Source organism: Pelodiscus sinensis, chromosome 2, assembly GCF_049634645.1.
Source record: "Pelodiscus sinensis isolate JC-2024 chromosome 2, ASM4963464v1, whole genome shotgun sequence".
In the NCBI taxonomy this organism is placed as follows: Eukaryota; Metazoa; Chordata; order Testudines; family Trionychidae; genus Pelodiscus; species Pelodiscus sinensis.
This window is the reverse complement of record NC_134712.1, coordinates 191,319,309-191,335,205: the sequence shown is the minus strand read 5'-3', so window position 1 is coordinate 191,335,205 and position 15,897 is coordinate 191,319,309. Positions and strand designations below refer to the sequence as shown.

Genomic DNA, 15,897 nt, shown 5'->3' with positions numbered 1-15,897 from the left:
GTTGACACTGCCGTTGCCTTTGTTTCTATGGAGAAATAGGCTGCTTTAGTTTCTGAGGTCATTAATACAGTACCTTGGATGAGCACTTTACTCAAGTACATTGTTTTCAATACAGAAAAGCATTACTAGAAGTATTGAGGTAAACATGAAAAAGAAAACTGAGAAAACACAAAGCAGTTATAAAGCAGATTGCCTTATTACAAGGGTCAAGTTAAGTGCTCATGTTTGTGTGTACATTGAGGCAGGATTATGGAGGAATCCTGGTGTTGTGGGAGCCTTCAATAGCAGGATGAATATTTGTTTAGTGTCATGTGGGAACATGTTAAAGAAGCCATATTTATTTTAATTTCTTCACTGTTTCAGAACGTTCCAGGCATCCTCTCTTAGCCTTCTGGGTGCATATGGGATGTCCTAACAGTCTACCAATCTCAGTAGAATTTACAAGAGCAGTCAGATTGGCTCTAGTTACCGGAGAGATTTCTTCTTCCATAGATGGATGTGTTGACTGATAGGTAGAGTCGGAGGCTTCTGGATGCAGGAGAGGGAACCTTCATGGGAGCTGAAATTGATGATGGAACTCACTTCTACAAAAATGAACACAGAATGACCATTTTCAGAATTAAATGTGAAATTAATTTCTTTGGTTTAGCTCTCTCTGGATATTTTGTTGACACAACACTTCTCCTACCCACGAACATAAGCAAGCAAAAGAAAATAGGTTTCCTGTGAACTTATCAAGTTTTTCCTCCTTTAGACTGGGAAGGAAGAGAAAAGGGGAGAGAGTACTATTTCTAAATACTTGGCTAATGTTCAGGTACCATAGTGCTGGGGTTATAAAATAAATATTTGCAAGAGGTTGCAGCGGTGAAAAGGTTAACTTTGAATTTCCTTGCTTTATGTCTCAACTTTTGATTTATTTTTGTGTTTGATTTCACAAGCCCTCAGATCACTGAAGTATGTAATTTGTGTTCCCATTCATGCAGTAAGCATATGTGAATCCTGTAACAAAAGTGTGAATCTATGTATAGTTGTTCACCTTAGAGTGTGCAGGGAATGTGCCTGTCACTCAGCATGTTTGGCATTCCCTAGTCCTTGTATTTTTCTCCTTTCCCACTCCAGCATGAATGATAGCAGTCAGCAAGATGGAATTCATTAGACTCTTAGCCTTTGAGGCGCTGTAAGTAGCAAGGAAGAGAACATTGAGTAGGTCTGAAGTGACATGACAATTCAGGAAGGATCAGAGACAGCGAGAACACTGAATGGAGGATGACTAGAGCGTGGGCCTATCTAGTAACAAGAGTTGCTTTGCTACAGATCAGACTTCCACAGTGCTCTACTTCCACCCTCTGCTCCTCTGGAAGTAGACTGTTAATACTGATATTGCTCTCTAATGATGCCCTCTGGCTCATCTTTGAGAGACACTGGCAAACTCTGCAGGGAGCGAGCGGGGTCTTTGGTGGAGAGAAAAAAGGAAAGATCTTAAAGGACTATCCCTTTAGGAGCATTCAAAGGAGAGACAGGGCATAGGACACAAAAAGCATTTTTATAAGAAAACAAGATGATAAAAATAGCCATATTTTCTGCACTACAGATGATTTTACAAAAACTTTAAATTAATTTTAATATGCTTTTCTATGCAAAGTAATTTTTTTTAAAAAATAACCTTTTAAACCTCAAGTTAAAGTGCATAATTTGCTTTACAAAGGCAAAATAGTGCACAATTAACATGAATTAAAAAGCCCTTTACATTGGTATGTTTTGTAGTACATTGTAATGGACACTATTATAAATATGAATGAGTTCATAAATATTTATTTAGCCCAGCATGAGATTGAACATTTGAATGCAAGCTTGGCAATCACTGGTATGAAAATAGCACTGTGTGACTTACTCATATGCATTTAGTGAAGGCAGTAGGAGGAAAAATCATTGGCTTTTTTATACATGTTCCTTCGGCATGATACAAACCAAGTCTTATTGGGAGCTCTAAAAAGTGTACTATCTTTCTACGTGTACATTGTTTAAATATTAAATCAGGATTTTTTAAATTCTTATTTATATATAGGTATGTATATATAGAGATAATGTGCAGGGGGTTCTCAAACTGGGGATCCTGATTCCTCAAGGGGCCATGAAATTGTTACTGGGTGTTGTGAACTATCTGCTTCTTCCCCAAAGCCCTGCTTTTCCTCCATCATTTATAATAGTGTTAAATATAAAAATGTGGGGTTTTAAAAATTTATAAGGGGAGGGGGAGCTGCACTCAGATGCTTGCTGTGTGAAAGGGGTCACCAATATAAAAGTTTGAGAATCTCTGCTAAAGGTAACAGCTCCAACTGGAGCCCCACGGAATATGTCTCTGTATAAACACTTAGACCATGTATGTGCTGAGCGGTTTATAGGAACATGTCAGTGTAAATACAGCCGATTGTGATAGAAGGGTTTTTCCATTGATGTAAGAACACCACCTTCCAAAGTGAGAGTAGCTAAGTCTATGCTGAGGATTGAATTACCTTAGCTGTGAGGCTCAGGGGTGTGATTTTTCAGATCCCTGAGTGTTAGAGGTATGTCAAATCTTAAGCACGATCAGGCTGTGGTAGGAAACAGTGCCTGTCCTGAAGAACTTAAGTCTACATAAATGTACTTGTTGCCATTAAATGGACTCATCTAGCAGATACTGTAAAAATGACAGCAAAAGTAGAATAAATCAGAATTACAATTTGTCCTCAGAAATCTAAGGGCTCCTTAGAATGTTTTGGTCAAATAGATCTATTTCCTTTTCAGGCCAGGTCCATGCTACAGCTGAAGGTTGGCTCAGGGTACACAATTTCAGATATATCACAAATATAGCTGGAGTCGATATATCGTAAGCCAAACTTTGGCGCTGTCCTCCACAGTGGGAGGTAGATGGGAGAAACACTACCGTTAATTTTCCTTACTCCTCGCTAGGAGTAGGAGTTCTGGCGTCTATGGGGGCTCCTTCAGTGTTCAATTTAACGGGTATTTAATAGACACGTTAAATCAAACTCTGGAAGATGGACTGCTGCAGTCAGTATCTATGTGATTCTTCTCAGTGTAATATGTTTTATGGAGGATATTCTGAATTTGAGCAGAAACAATTAGGAATAACTTTTGCAGAGTTATTAACATTTCTATTTTTAGCCACATGAAGTTTCTCCTGTAAGGATTTATCATTGATTTGAGATTACTGCTTGTTGGGAAGAGCTGTCTTTACTAATTTGAACCCTCTAAACAGGCTTTTATGGGAGGAAATATAACTTTTTTCTCTAAATCTACCCCCCCCCCCATGTTATGTAAGATCCCCTCTCCTTGAATTTAGCATTTAGCTTATTACATCCTGATTCACCCTTTAATTCTAAATAGATCAGTCCTCTGGGCATCAAAGCCAAGTACAATGCCTAGCTAATTCTACATGTCCTAGGGTCTTTTTACTTTACAGCTCATGTGTCTCAGAATTTGCACCTTTCTGTGCTCACGTTAGCCCCTGTAAAATGGGGTACTATTTCTTAGCATGTGAAGTATTGTGAAACATCACTCATTAATCTTGCTTAAGAACTTTTAGAACCTTAGATGAAAAGTAGCATGTACATCCTTAAGTTTGTAATTTCCTGATCTTTCTATAATTAAAACAAAAAACACAGAGTTATTAATATAGAGTACCCGAAGCATGCTATTTTCAGTGTCATTTTGGATATTGTTTCAGTGTACAAGGTCTGAAAGTGCAGATTAGCCATTTGTCTGTTGGCTACAAATAATATTAAATGTCTAAAGTTGTTTTTGGTTATTCTTGGTTCCTGGACTTGGTTCCTAGTCTTAATACATAATTATACATAATGTAGCAATACCATGAGGATTCACATGTTCATATTGTTTACTTTGCTTTTAATAAGTAAAGTGCATTTTAACTGCTGTTTTGACTAATCCAGATCTTTCCAGGCCAGCATGGGTTGGGGATGCTTGTGAGGTAAATGGCTGCAATAGGTAACTGTTTACACTAAGGAACAATGTTAATGTACCCTGGGTTTGAAGGATGAGTGTCACAACCAACGTTCTTGAAGGCTGTGGTAAGGCAGAGGAAATTAAATGTGTTTGAGATGTCCTTTATTTTAAGTGTTTGAAATGCCCTGCAGATGGCCTAGAAAAATCAATACAAGGACTGCATGTACTAGGTCAGATACTCCCCTCTCCCAGCCCCGACACATGCACCCCAGACTGTTTTTGAAGCTAAATTAAGTTTTCGAGGAGGTAATTTCATACAAAAAACAGATGAGTGACATGTAAAAAGAAAAACTGGCATTAGAGGGTCAGAGAAAGAAATGAGTGAACAAAACACAGTAGAAAACTCAAAATAACTCAACGGGATGTAATTTAAGCCGCTAAGGAATGCACATTGTGCATTCAATGCAAAATATTTGCACTGTCAGGGTCCATAATGAAGGCTTAGTTATCAAGAGGACCTTGTTCAAGTTGTGCTTCTATGTTGCTGACTGAGCTTTTATGTTGTATCTGTGTTTTATGCTGAGTTTTTAAATGTTGATGTTTGTTTGGGAGAGATCTCTGGAATGTGGTAACAAAAGAATTGAACATCTGCTTCAAAAGATCTAGCTAGGTTAGGAAGTACAACTGAGGGCAGAAAAAAATCTGCCACTGAACACATTTTATGTTCTGTGGGAGGGTTGATATTTATTTCTGGCAGTTAAACGAAGCTGTTATCACTATTCATGCATCTGTTTGTTTGCATTTTGGTGTTAATTATTGTGTGATGCTAAAGTTTGTGTAGTTACTCACTGTTTATGGATTTAAGGATTTGGAGTAAACATTATATTGTGTGCCTTTGTGAAAGGTTCACTTATGCTCATAGAAAATTGTCTTAGAATTATTTTGCCCAGCTTTTCTTACTATTTTTATTAGATATGATATTAAACTACATGCTTAATATTTGAGTGGCTTGTTTATAGCATTAAATATTGCCTTTTATTAGAGACATGCTTGGGTCTAAGAGGGGAAAAACAGTTCTGATAGACCTGTAGGGAGAAAATGGATAGATTAAATCCCCTTAAAAATATTATTTAATAATAAAATATTATTTAAAAGTCCCCTTTACAAATATTCTGGTTTCTATTTTTGAACATTCCTTTATTACTATCTTTTGTATTTTCCTTAATGATGATTTGTTCTATTCCAGGCTGTTTTTTCTTCCTCTTACAGAATAATTAGCATTAGTGCAACACCAAGGTTCTAGATTTACAGTTACATATTAGGAATTGCAAAAAATAAACAATTTGATGGAGAAGCTGACTTTCCCACAAAGCATGCCTGGGCTATTTGGATGGCATCAGATTTTGTCTTACTCTGCATCCTAAGAAAATATATGATATTTAAGAGTCTCAAAGAGTATGTCTACACTGTAATAAAAGATCTGCAGCCTAGTTTTGGCTGGCCAAGGTAAACTGACTTTTGGGCTCTGGCTTGGACTCGGCTGCTGAGGGGGCAGGATCTCAGAGTCCGAGGTCCACCCCGAACTCGAATGTCTACATTACGGTTTTATAGCTCCACAGCCCAAGCCCAGAGAGCCGGAGTCACCTAGTCCAGTGTCTGTGATTTGCTGTTGCAGTGTAGACCTCCCCAAAGAGATGATCAGGGCTCCAGGAAGGTTTACAATACGCAGTATCCTTGCTTCACAGGCATCACTCGAACCTGTGCCTTTTCTTCCTAGTTGCTAAAGATAAATAGGTTCCACAATTTTGGGGTGACTCAAATAAAAGTAGGGCCCATGCTTGTTAGTGTGAAAAGCATGAGTGTTTCTCCATATAAGTATCTGGAAGACCACATATATTCAGCTTAGGTATATTCCAGTATTTTTCTTTGAATGCTAGAGGAAACAGCACAGACAAATAGCCTAAAATTCACTAGAATTTTCATAAATCCTTCCAGACTTCCACTTACTTGGAAAAAAAAAAAAGGCCTTATACCTCCCACAGCTCTCTGCCTCCAAAGCTGTCTCTCCCTTTCGCCACATACTGACTCATCATTTGAGAGTAGAGTTGCCAATTTTCTAATAGTTGAAAACCAGACACTTCTGCCCTATTCCCTGCCTTGCCTTTCCCCCAAGATACCACTGGCCCATCCTCTTCCTCAGACCCAACTCCCACTCACTTTTCTGGCTCTATTGCTCTCTTTCCAGGGATTCACCAGGCTGGGAGGAGTTGACTTGAAGCCTGCCTGCCTGCCCAGTTGGGGCACAGTGATCAGATTGTAGCTCAGAAAAGAAGCAATGGCTGGGGGCAATTAGGGCACAGCAGGGCGGAGGAGGAGTCGTCCCTGGAGTGAGGGGCCAGGGTGGGGGCAATCGGGACAAGCTGAGGTGGAGGGGTGTGGATAGGATCTCCCTGGAAATAGCGCCAGTAGCTACCTTTCTGCCAAAGGTTGGAACTCTGGGTCTGGGAGCCACGTCTCTCCATCAGCAGCTGCTGCTCTTCCTGCCCTTTCAGCAGTGAGGCTAATTGCAGTTATTCCAGACACTAAAAATCCAATTACTGGTCAGCAGTACTGATCAAACACTGCCTTGTCGTAGGAGCATCGGAAGCTCCCTGTATGTGTGTGTGCACGCATGAGGTGGAGGGGTGTTCTCAAACTATGGCCCCTCCCCTGCATTGCCCCTTTCCCTGAGGCTGCACCCTCAAGCTGCGTATTCACCTGAGGTCCTGCTCCTGTTCACTCCTCTCCACCCTTCCCCCCACTCTTATGGTCAGAAAAAAGTGGGAGGAAATAGCCGCCTTCTACTTTTAAGTGTCATGGCAAAGGGCCTCTGATCCCCCCCCCCTTTCCAGCACCCCTTCCAGGCCCCCTTTTCTACTACACTTTCTGGTAAAAAAAAAAATGGACTTCTGGCAATCCTACCTGGGGGCCTAGTGGCTCCCTCCCCCACTAGGATATATCTCTCAGCTGTAGATAGCTGCTCACATTTCTGCCTGCCATTTCATGCCCCGACAGTAGCATGTGTAAGTGGACAGAGAGGAAGAAGCACATTTATTTTTTCCAAGGGTGGTGAGCTGGTATGTGCTTCCTGGGAACCTCTAGGGACAAATCTGCCTAAGTCAGCCTGTTGATTTCAGTTCATGCATAGACCTTCTTCATCTCTTCTGATGGGCCTGACAGCATAGGGTGCAGTCAGACTCTCATTTGGCATGCACACACAGACTGTACCACAGGGATAAATGGGTGGTGCGACCAGCCCTTCCAAATATATCCAGGAAAATGTAATTGCTCAAATGTTATGGAGAGAAAACAAGTCATGTGTTGTGTTGTGTTGTCCAGCAAAGAGGCAGCCTCCAGCATTGCCGTTCTCAGAGCCCAGGGTGTAAGACTTGAAATGATGGAGTTGAAGAACTACTTCAACAAAATTGACTAATATTTCAGTTGTGGCATCTGAAAAGCTGCAGTCTCTAATGCCTCCTTTGGGCACTGGTGCCTTAAGGCAATTCAAAAAAAGATAATGAACTTTTGTAGGAATAGGTTACATTATTTATTTTTCAAACCCTTTCTGAATATGACACACACAAGATAAACATTGGCACTACAAATTGTGGTGCTACACTTACTTTTAATTTTTATGCATCATTTTGCAGTCATTTCATTACTAAGAACCCAGAACAGCAAATTATTGTGTATCTTGTTACTGTGCAGTACATAAATATTTCTAAATGTAGAGCAGAGAGAAGATGCTCTTCTTGTAGACAGGTCTTCAGATTGGAATATGAGTTCTGTTAGGAAAATCCAAAAGGTCTTTAGTTGCTTTGTTGCTGGTAGTCAGAGGAAAAGAAAATACCATCAGTGCTGCTCTTGTACCAAGTAATTTGCTTTTGAAGTGTTAACATTCCAGTGGAACAGTGCCACTTCAACTTCTGAATGTCTGGAATTGCCTACTTGCTGGCCCACTTCTACCTTATAATCAGTCATACTAGTTAACTTCTGCCATCAATATTTTGCTCTAAACCTTCTGAAATATAAACTGCACCATTTCCTTGGTAGAGACTATTGCCTCTGGAATCCCTTGTTTTGGTAATTTGTCCAAACCTGTGGTTGTGACACCTGTACTGCATGGTGTGTTGTTTATTTCATTTTGCTTTGGGGTCTTCATGTGTCTGTATGGTTCCTAATCAGCAATATAGAAGACAGGGCTGTGATGTGAATGCTACCTGATGGATGATCTGTTTCATTGTTTTAATTTATAAAAGTGTCTAGATGATATAGTAATAGAAGCCAGCACATCAAATAGATGAAAGCTGCTTTTGCACATAAGTTGGAGTCAGGATCTGCTGTAGAGGAGTTATCCTGTGGTTTGGAGTGCTAGTCTTTTTTCTCAGCTGTTATCTTCTGACCAATTGAAATCAGTGATGTGTGTAGTAGTCAGGCATCACTAGTGGTGTCCTGACCTGTCTCCTGCTCCTTCAGTGATGATAGCTGTTTGGCTACGTGCGTTCATGCGTTTGCTCCCCTGTTTACTGTGTTGACCATGCATGAGTAGTCAACGCAGCAATTTTCAAGAGAGCCCCCAAAGACAACAATATCAGATAAGGATCAAAGGCATCAGGTGCGGTTTTTTGTAGATGAGGCACAGCCCTAGCTTCCCTGGACCAAGGAGTCTACAGTTAGGCTAACACATATATGCCCATTACATTGGCCTGACTCGAGTCAATGCCATGGAATTTGACATTGCTCCCTATGTCTGACAAAGACAACTCTTTGGGGTTCACTGTTATACACATGTACAAACAAGTTACACATCACTCCTGATGAATCAGGTTGCCACCTACTGTTGCTTAGTTACTACCCCTTACCTCATACAATCAATCATGTTGTCCGTTTAAGCACAGTTCTGAACCTGGGTATGCCTGTTATTTGTGGGGAGGAGGTTGGTACTAGGGATGTTAAATATTGGTTAACTGAATACAGGCAGTCCCTGGGTTACATGGATCTGACTTACATCGTATCCCTACTTACAAACGGGGTGAGGCAACCCCTCACTAGCTGCTTCCCCCCAGCAGACCAGGGAGACGCGGAGCGGCTTTTCTCAGCAGACACCTCAGCTTGAGAATAAAGGACTGAGGGAAGTGAGGTGTGGGAGAATAAAACCGAGCTCTGGAGAAATGTTTGGCTAGAGTTTCCCCTACAATATGTACCAGTTCCGACTTACATACAAATTCAACTTAAGAACAAACCTACAGTCCCTATCTTGTACGTAACCCGGGGACTGCCTGTAGTCGAGTAACTTCATGAATTCTTATCAGTTAGTCAACTATTCTGTAGTCCCTGGGGTTGGGGCTGGTAGCCACTGTATCAGAGGCAGTGTGGGGTGCCGGGCGAGAGCTGGTCCACGAGGGGAGACAGTTTAAAAACCAGCTCCCCTTGTGGACTGGCTGCCTGTTGCTCAGTGCTGCTGCCTCTGTTAAAGAGGCAACAGCGCAGTTTGGCAGCAGCCCCTGTCTAAGAGGGGGCGTTCTGAGCTACTGGACCCGGTGCAAGCCGTAACTGACCCGGACTGTCTGCCCACCTGGCTCCTAATACACTTTACATGCAGAGCCACAGCAGGGGTAGGTTCTAAACGTGGCATGAGCCAGAACTGAGCTGGGCTACTGGCCAGCCTGCTAAAAAAATTACTGACAAGGGTCGGGGGAGGAAAATGTGTGTAGTCTATAGCATTAACCTATAAGCGTTTGCTTATCGGTTAATCAGCTACACAATTTCATCCCTAGTTGGCACTAAGATATTTCTTCATGAGATGTTCTGTTATGATCCCTTTGGAATATGTTTACAGACTGTGCCTAGTGTCCCTTAGGCTTGAGTGTGTCTGTAATATCAGCCCTGTTCTTGCCAACTTCTGTGAGCTGGGGCCTTTGCTCAAAGCTTAACTCTTCTTTATATCAGCAAAGTCTTGACCATTGCTGTCCTGGCTTCAGATCTCATACCAGACCTGGGCTTAAGTTTCAGACCTTCATCTTACTACAATGGGCTTCCACAGATCATTGTGAAACCCTCTGCTTTTAAGTAATGAGAGCTACTTTATTTCTGTGCATTTTTAGAAAACATGAAATACATGAGTTGAGTGGTAGATAAATTAATTGTCTGTTTTTATTTCAGGCTGAGGAATCTTGCAAATGTAATGGCTGGAAAAACCCTAACCCACCTCCTACTCCTCCCAGGGCAGATTTGCAGCAGACAATTGTCAGTCTTGCCGACCCATGTCGCAGCTGTAGTCATGCACTAGGTAAGTATATAGCTTCTCCTGGATTTCAAGTCCATATTCTTATATCCTAGGTTACAATATGACATGATCTGTTATTTCCAGGAAAACTGTGTTAAGAGGGAGTCACAGTTGGGTGTATGCAGCAGGAATTTAGGGTATGTCTATACTGCATTCCTTTTTTGAGAGAGGAATGCAAATGCAGCTGAGCGAAATTGCAAATGAAGCATAGATTTGAATTTCCTGAACTTCATTTGCATAATCGCATCCGGGCGCTATTCATCCCCCTCCTCCTGCAGCGCCCCTGTTGTCAATATTGTGGCCAATCTCTGTGTTGTGGTCTTCTAAAACTGCATTCTCAATGGGGGTTAGTCTGTGCTACAGTTTCATGTATATCAGGTGACCTAGCTACCGCACGGTTATTTCACAACATAGTTATTTTTGTAGTACCTGTATACATAAAACTTTGACTTTCTCTGGACAGTGCGAAAGCATCCATGTGTACTACAAAATGGAACCATACTTTTACCACCTTATGGGAAATTGTATTAGAACTACCGTATTTTCCGCCGTATAAGGCTACTGGGCGTATAAGACGACCCCCTAATTTTTTAGTTAAAAGATAGGGTTGCGTCTTATACCCCAGCGCCCCTCCGCCTCCCCGGCTTTGCTCCCGGTGTCCCTGGTCTGCTGGAGACGGTCCCCAGCAGACCAGAGGCACCAGGAGCAAAGCCGAAGCGGCGGCGGGGTCCCGCGCCTCTGAGACAGAGCAAAGCCTCAGAAGCGCGGCACCCCGCCGCCGCTTCGGCTTTGCTCCCGGTGCCTCTGGTCTGCTGGGGACCGTCTCCAGCAGACCAGGGACACCGGGAGCAAAGCCTCTGAGGATGCCCCGGCAGCGGGACAGCCCAGGCGCGCCTGGGCTGCCCCGCCGCCGGCTTCCCCCGAGGCTTTGCAAAGCCGCAAAACTGTATACCCGGTGTATAAGACGACCCCCGATTTTTGGGGGATGTTTTTTAACATCAAAAGTTGTCTTATACGCCGGAAAATACGGTAGTCTCCCTATATGACTAGACTTATCATATAAACTACCTCTGTGCTTCAGAAATTACAGTCCATTGTAAGACATAGCTGTATGTATCCCAGCTAGGTTACAACATAATGATTCCTTGTGGTCAAAAAAAGAATATGTGTCAGGGACCGTTTTAAACTTTGTAGATCCCTAAAATGAAATATGATTACTTAATAGGTTGTAGCAATATTTTTCTGTTCATGAAGTCAAGAAGAAAGTGTGTTAATAACAGTTGGGCCACAATAAATTTCAGAACTGTTTAAAAAGGAATTGTTGTTTTAGTTGCGTGAATATGGCCTGAAATTACAAATCAGTAAAATCAATAATTTTGCTCAGCTGTGTAAAATCATCACAATTGGTGATTTTTTAAATAGTAAATAATGTACCTTTTTGAGGGATTATTTGCTGCAGCATATTTGTAGAGGATTTATTTAGCTCTTCTTTTCACGTGTTCTCTCTAGTTTTGGGCTTTTTTTTATTCATTGTTTTCACTAATCTTCAAAATCTCTTCTTTCATGCACAAGGAATGACAAGTGTACACCAGCACGTGAGTTCAGTAGTTTTAGCGAGACAGTTCATTTAACTTCTCAACATGTAGCATACTTTTACTGCATCTGGGATATGCATTTAATATAAATGAATCTATGATACGTTTTACGCTGTGCCCATGGATACTGAAGACATTTCTTCACTGCTGCTTAATCCTGTCAGGTGCTGAGCCCTTAACAGTGCATCTTCAGTAGGAATTGAAAGTACTTGCCTTCCTTCAGAAGAGCTCAGAACATCTGAGGATCTGACTTCTGGTGAAAATCTTTGGTTACTCATTAACTTGGGGATCAGAAAATGCAGTACAGTGTTACTCTGAATAAATATTACAGACCAGATCTGGTTCAGTGTTTTCTATTTTGTTGCTGCCACAGTGAAGAAAGGTGAAGCCTGTCATCTTCTCAGCTGCAACTAATGAGAATTATGCTTATTTGGAATAACTGAAATAAAGAAGCAAGTGCCACCTACCACTAAATTGTACCTAATGTGGAAAAGTGAACATTGTTCAGAAATATTTCTGAAGGCATTTTTCCTATTATTCTCACCCAGATCAGCATATTTCCCCCCACTGAATTATTTTAAAACATGAAAGATCATGAGCTATCCCTATTCCAGCTGCGTCACCGGCACTATATTCTCTCCTTCTAAGTGAGTTCTGAAACATAACTATGCAGAAATTTCTCTACTATTCTAGGAAATGTGGTGGCTTTTTTTGTTCTTACAGTTTTTCAGCAATGGAGTCCTGGCATCAATAAACAGTAGGCTCTTCCCTACTCGGGTCTTGTCTATATTCAGTTTCACTGGTTTAAAGTTAGGTTTAGTTAATGAGATGCAAAAGACAATGGCTGCTTTTATTTCTCTTTATTATAAGGGCTTCTCTAAATGCAGACTTAGTCTTCTCTAAATGCAGACTTTCACAGAAAGAACTAAAGTGACATAATTCACACTTTTTATTATTTAAGTGAAAGTCTATGCGTGGCTCTTTTTATTTTAGATTGTGCTAAATCTGTTTAAGGAACAATCTGAACTAAGAATGCTCAAAAGCTGAGAAATATCCCCCTTTGGCCAACACCTTGAAAGCGAGGGACTACGAGGTTCAAACTCATGTGCTGATCATTAGAGCCCTGGGTGCATGGGACCCCAGGAATGAGCGAGTGCTGGGAGAATATGGAATCGGTCAATGCTATACTCCACTGATGTGGCAACTAATGATTCAGATGCCATCAGATGGTCAAAGGACATCTATCTAGAACACATTACTGGACATCAGCAGTGCCAGGAAGGAAGAGATGAAGTGCTGATGAGAAGTGTGTTTGGAAATGTAACTCAAATACTTTCCTAATGTACTGTGTTTTCTAACAGACAACCTACCCTAAATTTGTAATTACTGAGAATCAGTCTTCATTCATTGATATATCTGTTTTTTGCAACCAACTCTACATAAAGCTTCTCATGAATAATGTACCCGTATAATTTGGATGCTAATATCTAAATTGTTAGATGTATTCACCTAAATGTGAGCTATTGCTGAGTATATACTATATGTATCTTATGACTTTTAAAACAAACTTTGTACAGGTTGTACCTCCCTTAACTGGGATTCCCTGATCTGGCAACATTCGTGGTCCAGCATGGACCATAGATGTTCCTGGACCACAGAGCCCAGGAACTGGGAGGTCTGGTGGCGGGGCAGGAGTGCAGTAGGGGGCATCAGAACCCAGTGTGTGTGGGCAGAACAGGTGGCACAGTTGGAAGTTCTGGCCCCAGGAGCAGCTGTAGAGCTCCAGCCCCAGCAGTGGCCAGGGAGCTCTGTCCCTGGCCACGGGGCTCTGGCTGCGCTGCTCCAGTCCTGGCCATGGAGCCAGGGAACTGCTGAACTCTGCCCCAGCTGTGCAGCTCTGGCCACAGCACCAGATGGCTGTGCAGCTTCGGCTCCAGCTGTGCAACTCCAGCCCTGGTTGTAGGGCCAGGTAGCTGCTGAGCTCTGGCCCCAGCTGCACAGCTCTGGCCCCGGCTGCAGAGTTCTGGCCCTGGCCATGGAGCCAGGTGGTTGTGGACCTCTGCCCCGGCTGCAGAGCTTTGACCGTGGTGCTCCGCCCAGCAGCAGCAGAGCTGGCAGCATCTAGAGAGCCCTGGGGAGCTGGGGCAGCAGCAGGGGCAGGCTGGCTCCCTAACCTGGTGGTAACATGGGCCAGGAGTGAGGGACCAACTCTGGTCTGGCAAATCTCCTCTTTTGGAACCAGTCAGGTCCCCAGGGTGCTGGACCAGCAAGGTCCAGCCTGTATGTGTGGCTATCTAAGCACTATACTCAGATGTTTCTTTACCTGTGTATTATGTACATTTTTAACATTAGCTTTGACACACTTTAAATCTGAATAAAGAGTCTCATGTTATGATAATTGGGTTTACAAATGTCCCCCAATTAAACACCCAACTGTAAAAAAGTATATGAAAGTTCTTAATGAAAAGTAGGTGAAATCACTTTTATGGTGAATGTTATAAATAGATGCAGTAGAAAAAACTAGGTTAATCTGAACTAAGGGACCTACTGAAATGGTTCAAGGGCTGTATTAAAATCATGCTGGGGGGGGGGGGGAAGATGTAGGACTGGAGAAGATTGGTGCACCAGATATTAGGCCTAATTGGTGCACAAAATAAAGAGGACATGCTGTTTCACCCACTTCTCTCTTGGTGGATCACTGAAGAAAGAGACTTTGGGGGAAAATGGAAGAGCACACAGAGGCTACTGGAATGAGCTTCGCTACCCTGGTGGCCACACCCTGCCCTTTTCTAGATTCTTTGTCCTAATACTGAGTGATGACTTGACCAGATCAGGCCAGAGAGAGGGATCCAGATGCCATCATTATACCTACCAGCTCCAGCTGAATCATAAATGCCACCTGACATGAAACAGGATTAGATTTTAACACCAGCAGGAATGGCTCCAACTTATCTGAATTAACTAATTCTCTTTTTTCTTTGAAGGACTGTTATTGCCCTCTTTAATATCATCTAAAGAGAGACTGCCAAATATATCTTTTTTTCTTTTTTAAAACTCTCTCCAGCCAAAGGGAAGGAGTCAATGGATGTTGTTCAAAACAAAAGCTACATTTAATACTTCACATTTTAAATGCTTTAATTGTTTTTCTTCTTTATGGATAGCACATTTAACCAGTGTTCTTTGGGTCCTTAAGGAGGGTGTCAGGGGAAAGGAATGTGGAGAGTGAAGCGGTCAGGACAAGAAATAGGGTGCTCCGGACAGAAATGTGGGAGGTGCAGGAGTCAGGGCAGGAGGAAGGATGTGAGGAGAGCTCAGGGTAGGGGATTGAAGTAGGGAGGCCCAGGGCTGGGAGTGTGGCCACCAAGCTGCCTGACAGCTGGATCCTCACACCTGTCCCCCTGCGGCCTTCCCAGCCCTGCCCCTGTGCATCCCCTGGCCCTGCCTTTTGACACCCTGGGCTATTTAATCACAACTTCCTTGGGGCCCTGGTTCCACCACCGGCAGTTCAGTGAGTGGCTTCCAGTTGCTAGCTGTGTGCCACTCCTGGCACATCCCTGTGGCCCAGAGGAGGTGTGTGCATCAGGTACATTTAAGATCAAGTTTTGAGACCATGTTTCAATGGATTTCCTTCTTTGCACCTACAGAATTGCAGCCTCAAAAAAAAAAAAAAAAAAAAAAGACAAAATTTGCTTGTGATTTACAGGTGCTAAAATGGAAGGCTGACTTTTAAAAATCTGGCCTTCTATATTAAATATTCTCCCCTAAAGCGTCTGCTTGAAAGGGCATGTAGAGTGTGCAGCAGGAGGAGCATTGTAAATGTGACCCATACTGTGCATTCTTGGAACCTGACATTTTATAAATAGTCATGAAACATGCCTACCAGTGCCTAGTTTAAAGCAAGAAATTCTCATTTGTGAGCAGGAAATGTTCTCTCATTGCTAGTTAAATTGACACTTGTAATAATATGATGGCTAGGTCATCTGGGATGCCTGTTAAAAATCATGAGCCACTACTACT

The 15,897-nt window shown here is 42.3% G+C and overlaps 1 protein-coding gene across 10 annotated transcripts in view; it reads left to right on the top strand.

The window, feature by feature from the left end:
- The window catches only part of KAT2B (lysine acetyltransferase 2B), a 73,738-nt gene that overhangs the window by 13,278 nt on the left and 44,563 nt on the right, over positions 1-15,897 (top strand). For all 10 annotated transcript variants that reach the window (XM_075922070.1, XM_075922068.1, XM_075922072.1 and 7 more), the window contains one exon: positions 10,162-10,288. In XM_075922070.1, coding sequence (XP_075778185.1) covers positions 10,162-10,288 — 127 coding nt within the window. The remainder of the gene's footprint in view (positions 1-10,161; positions 10,289-15,897) is intronic.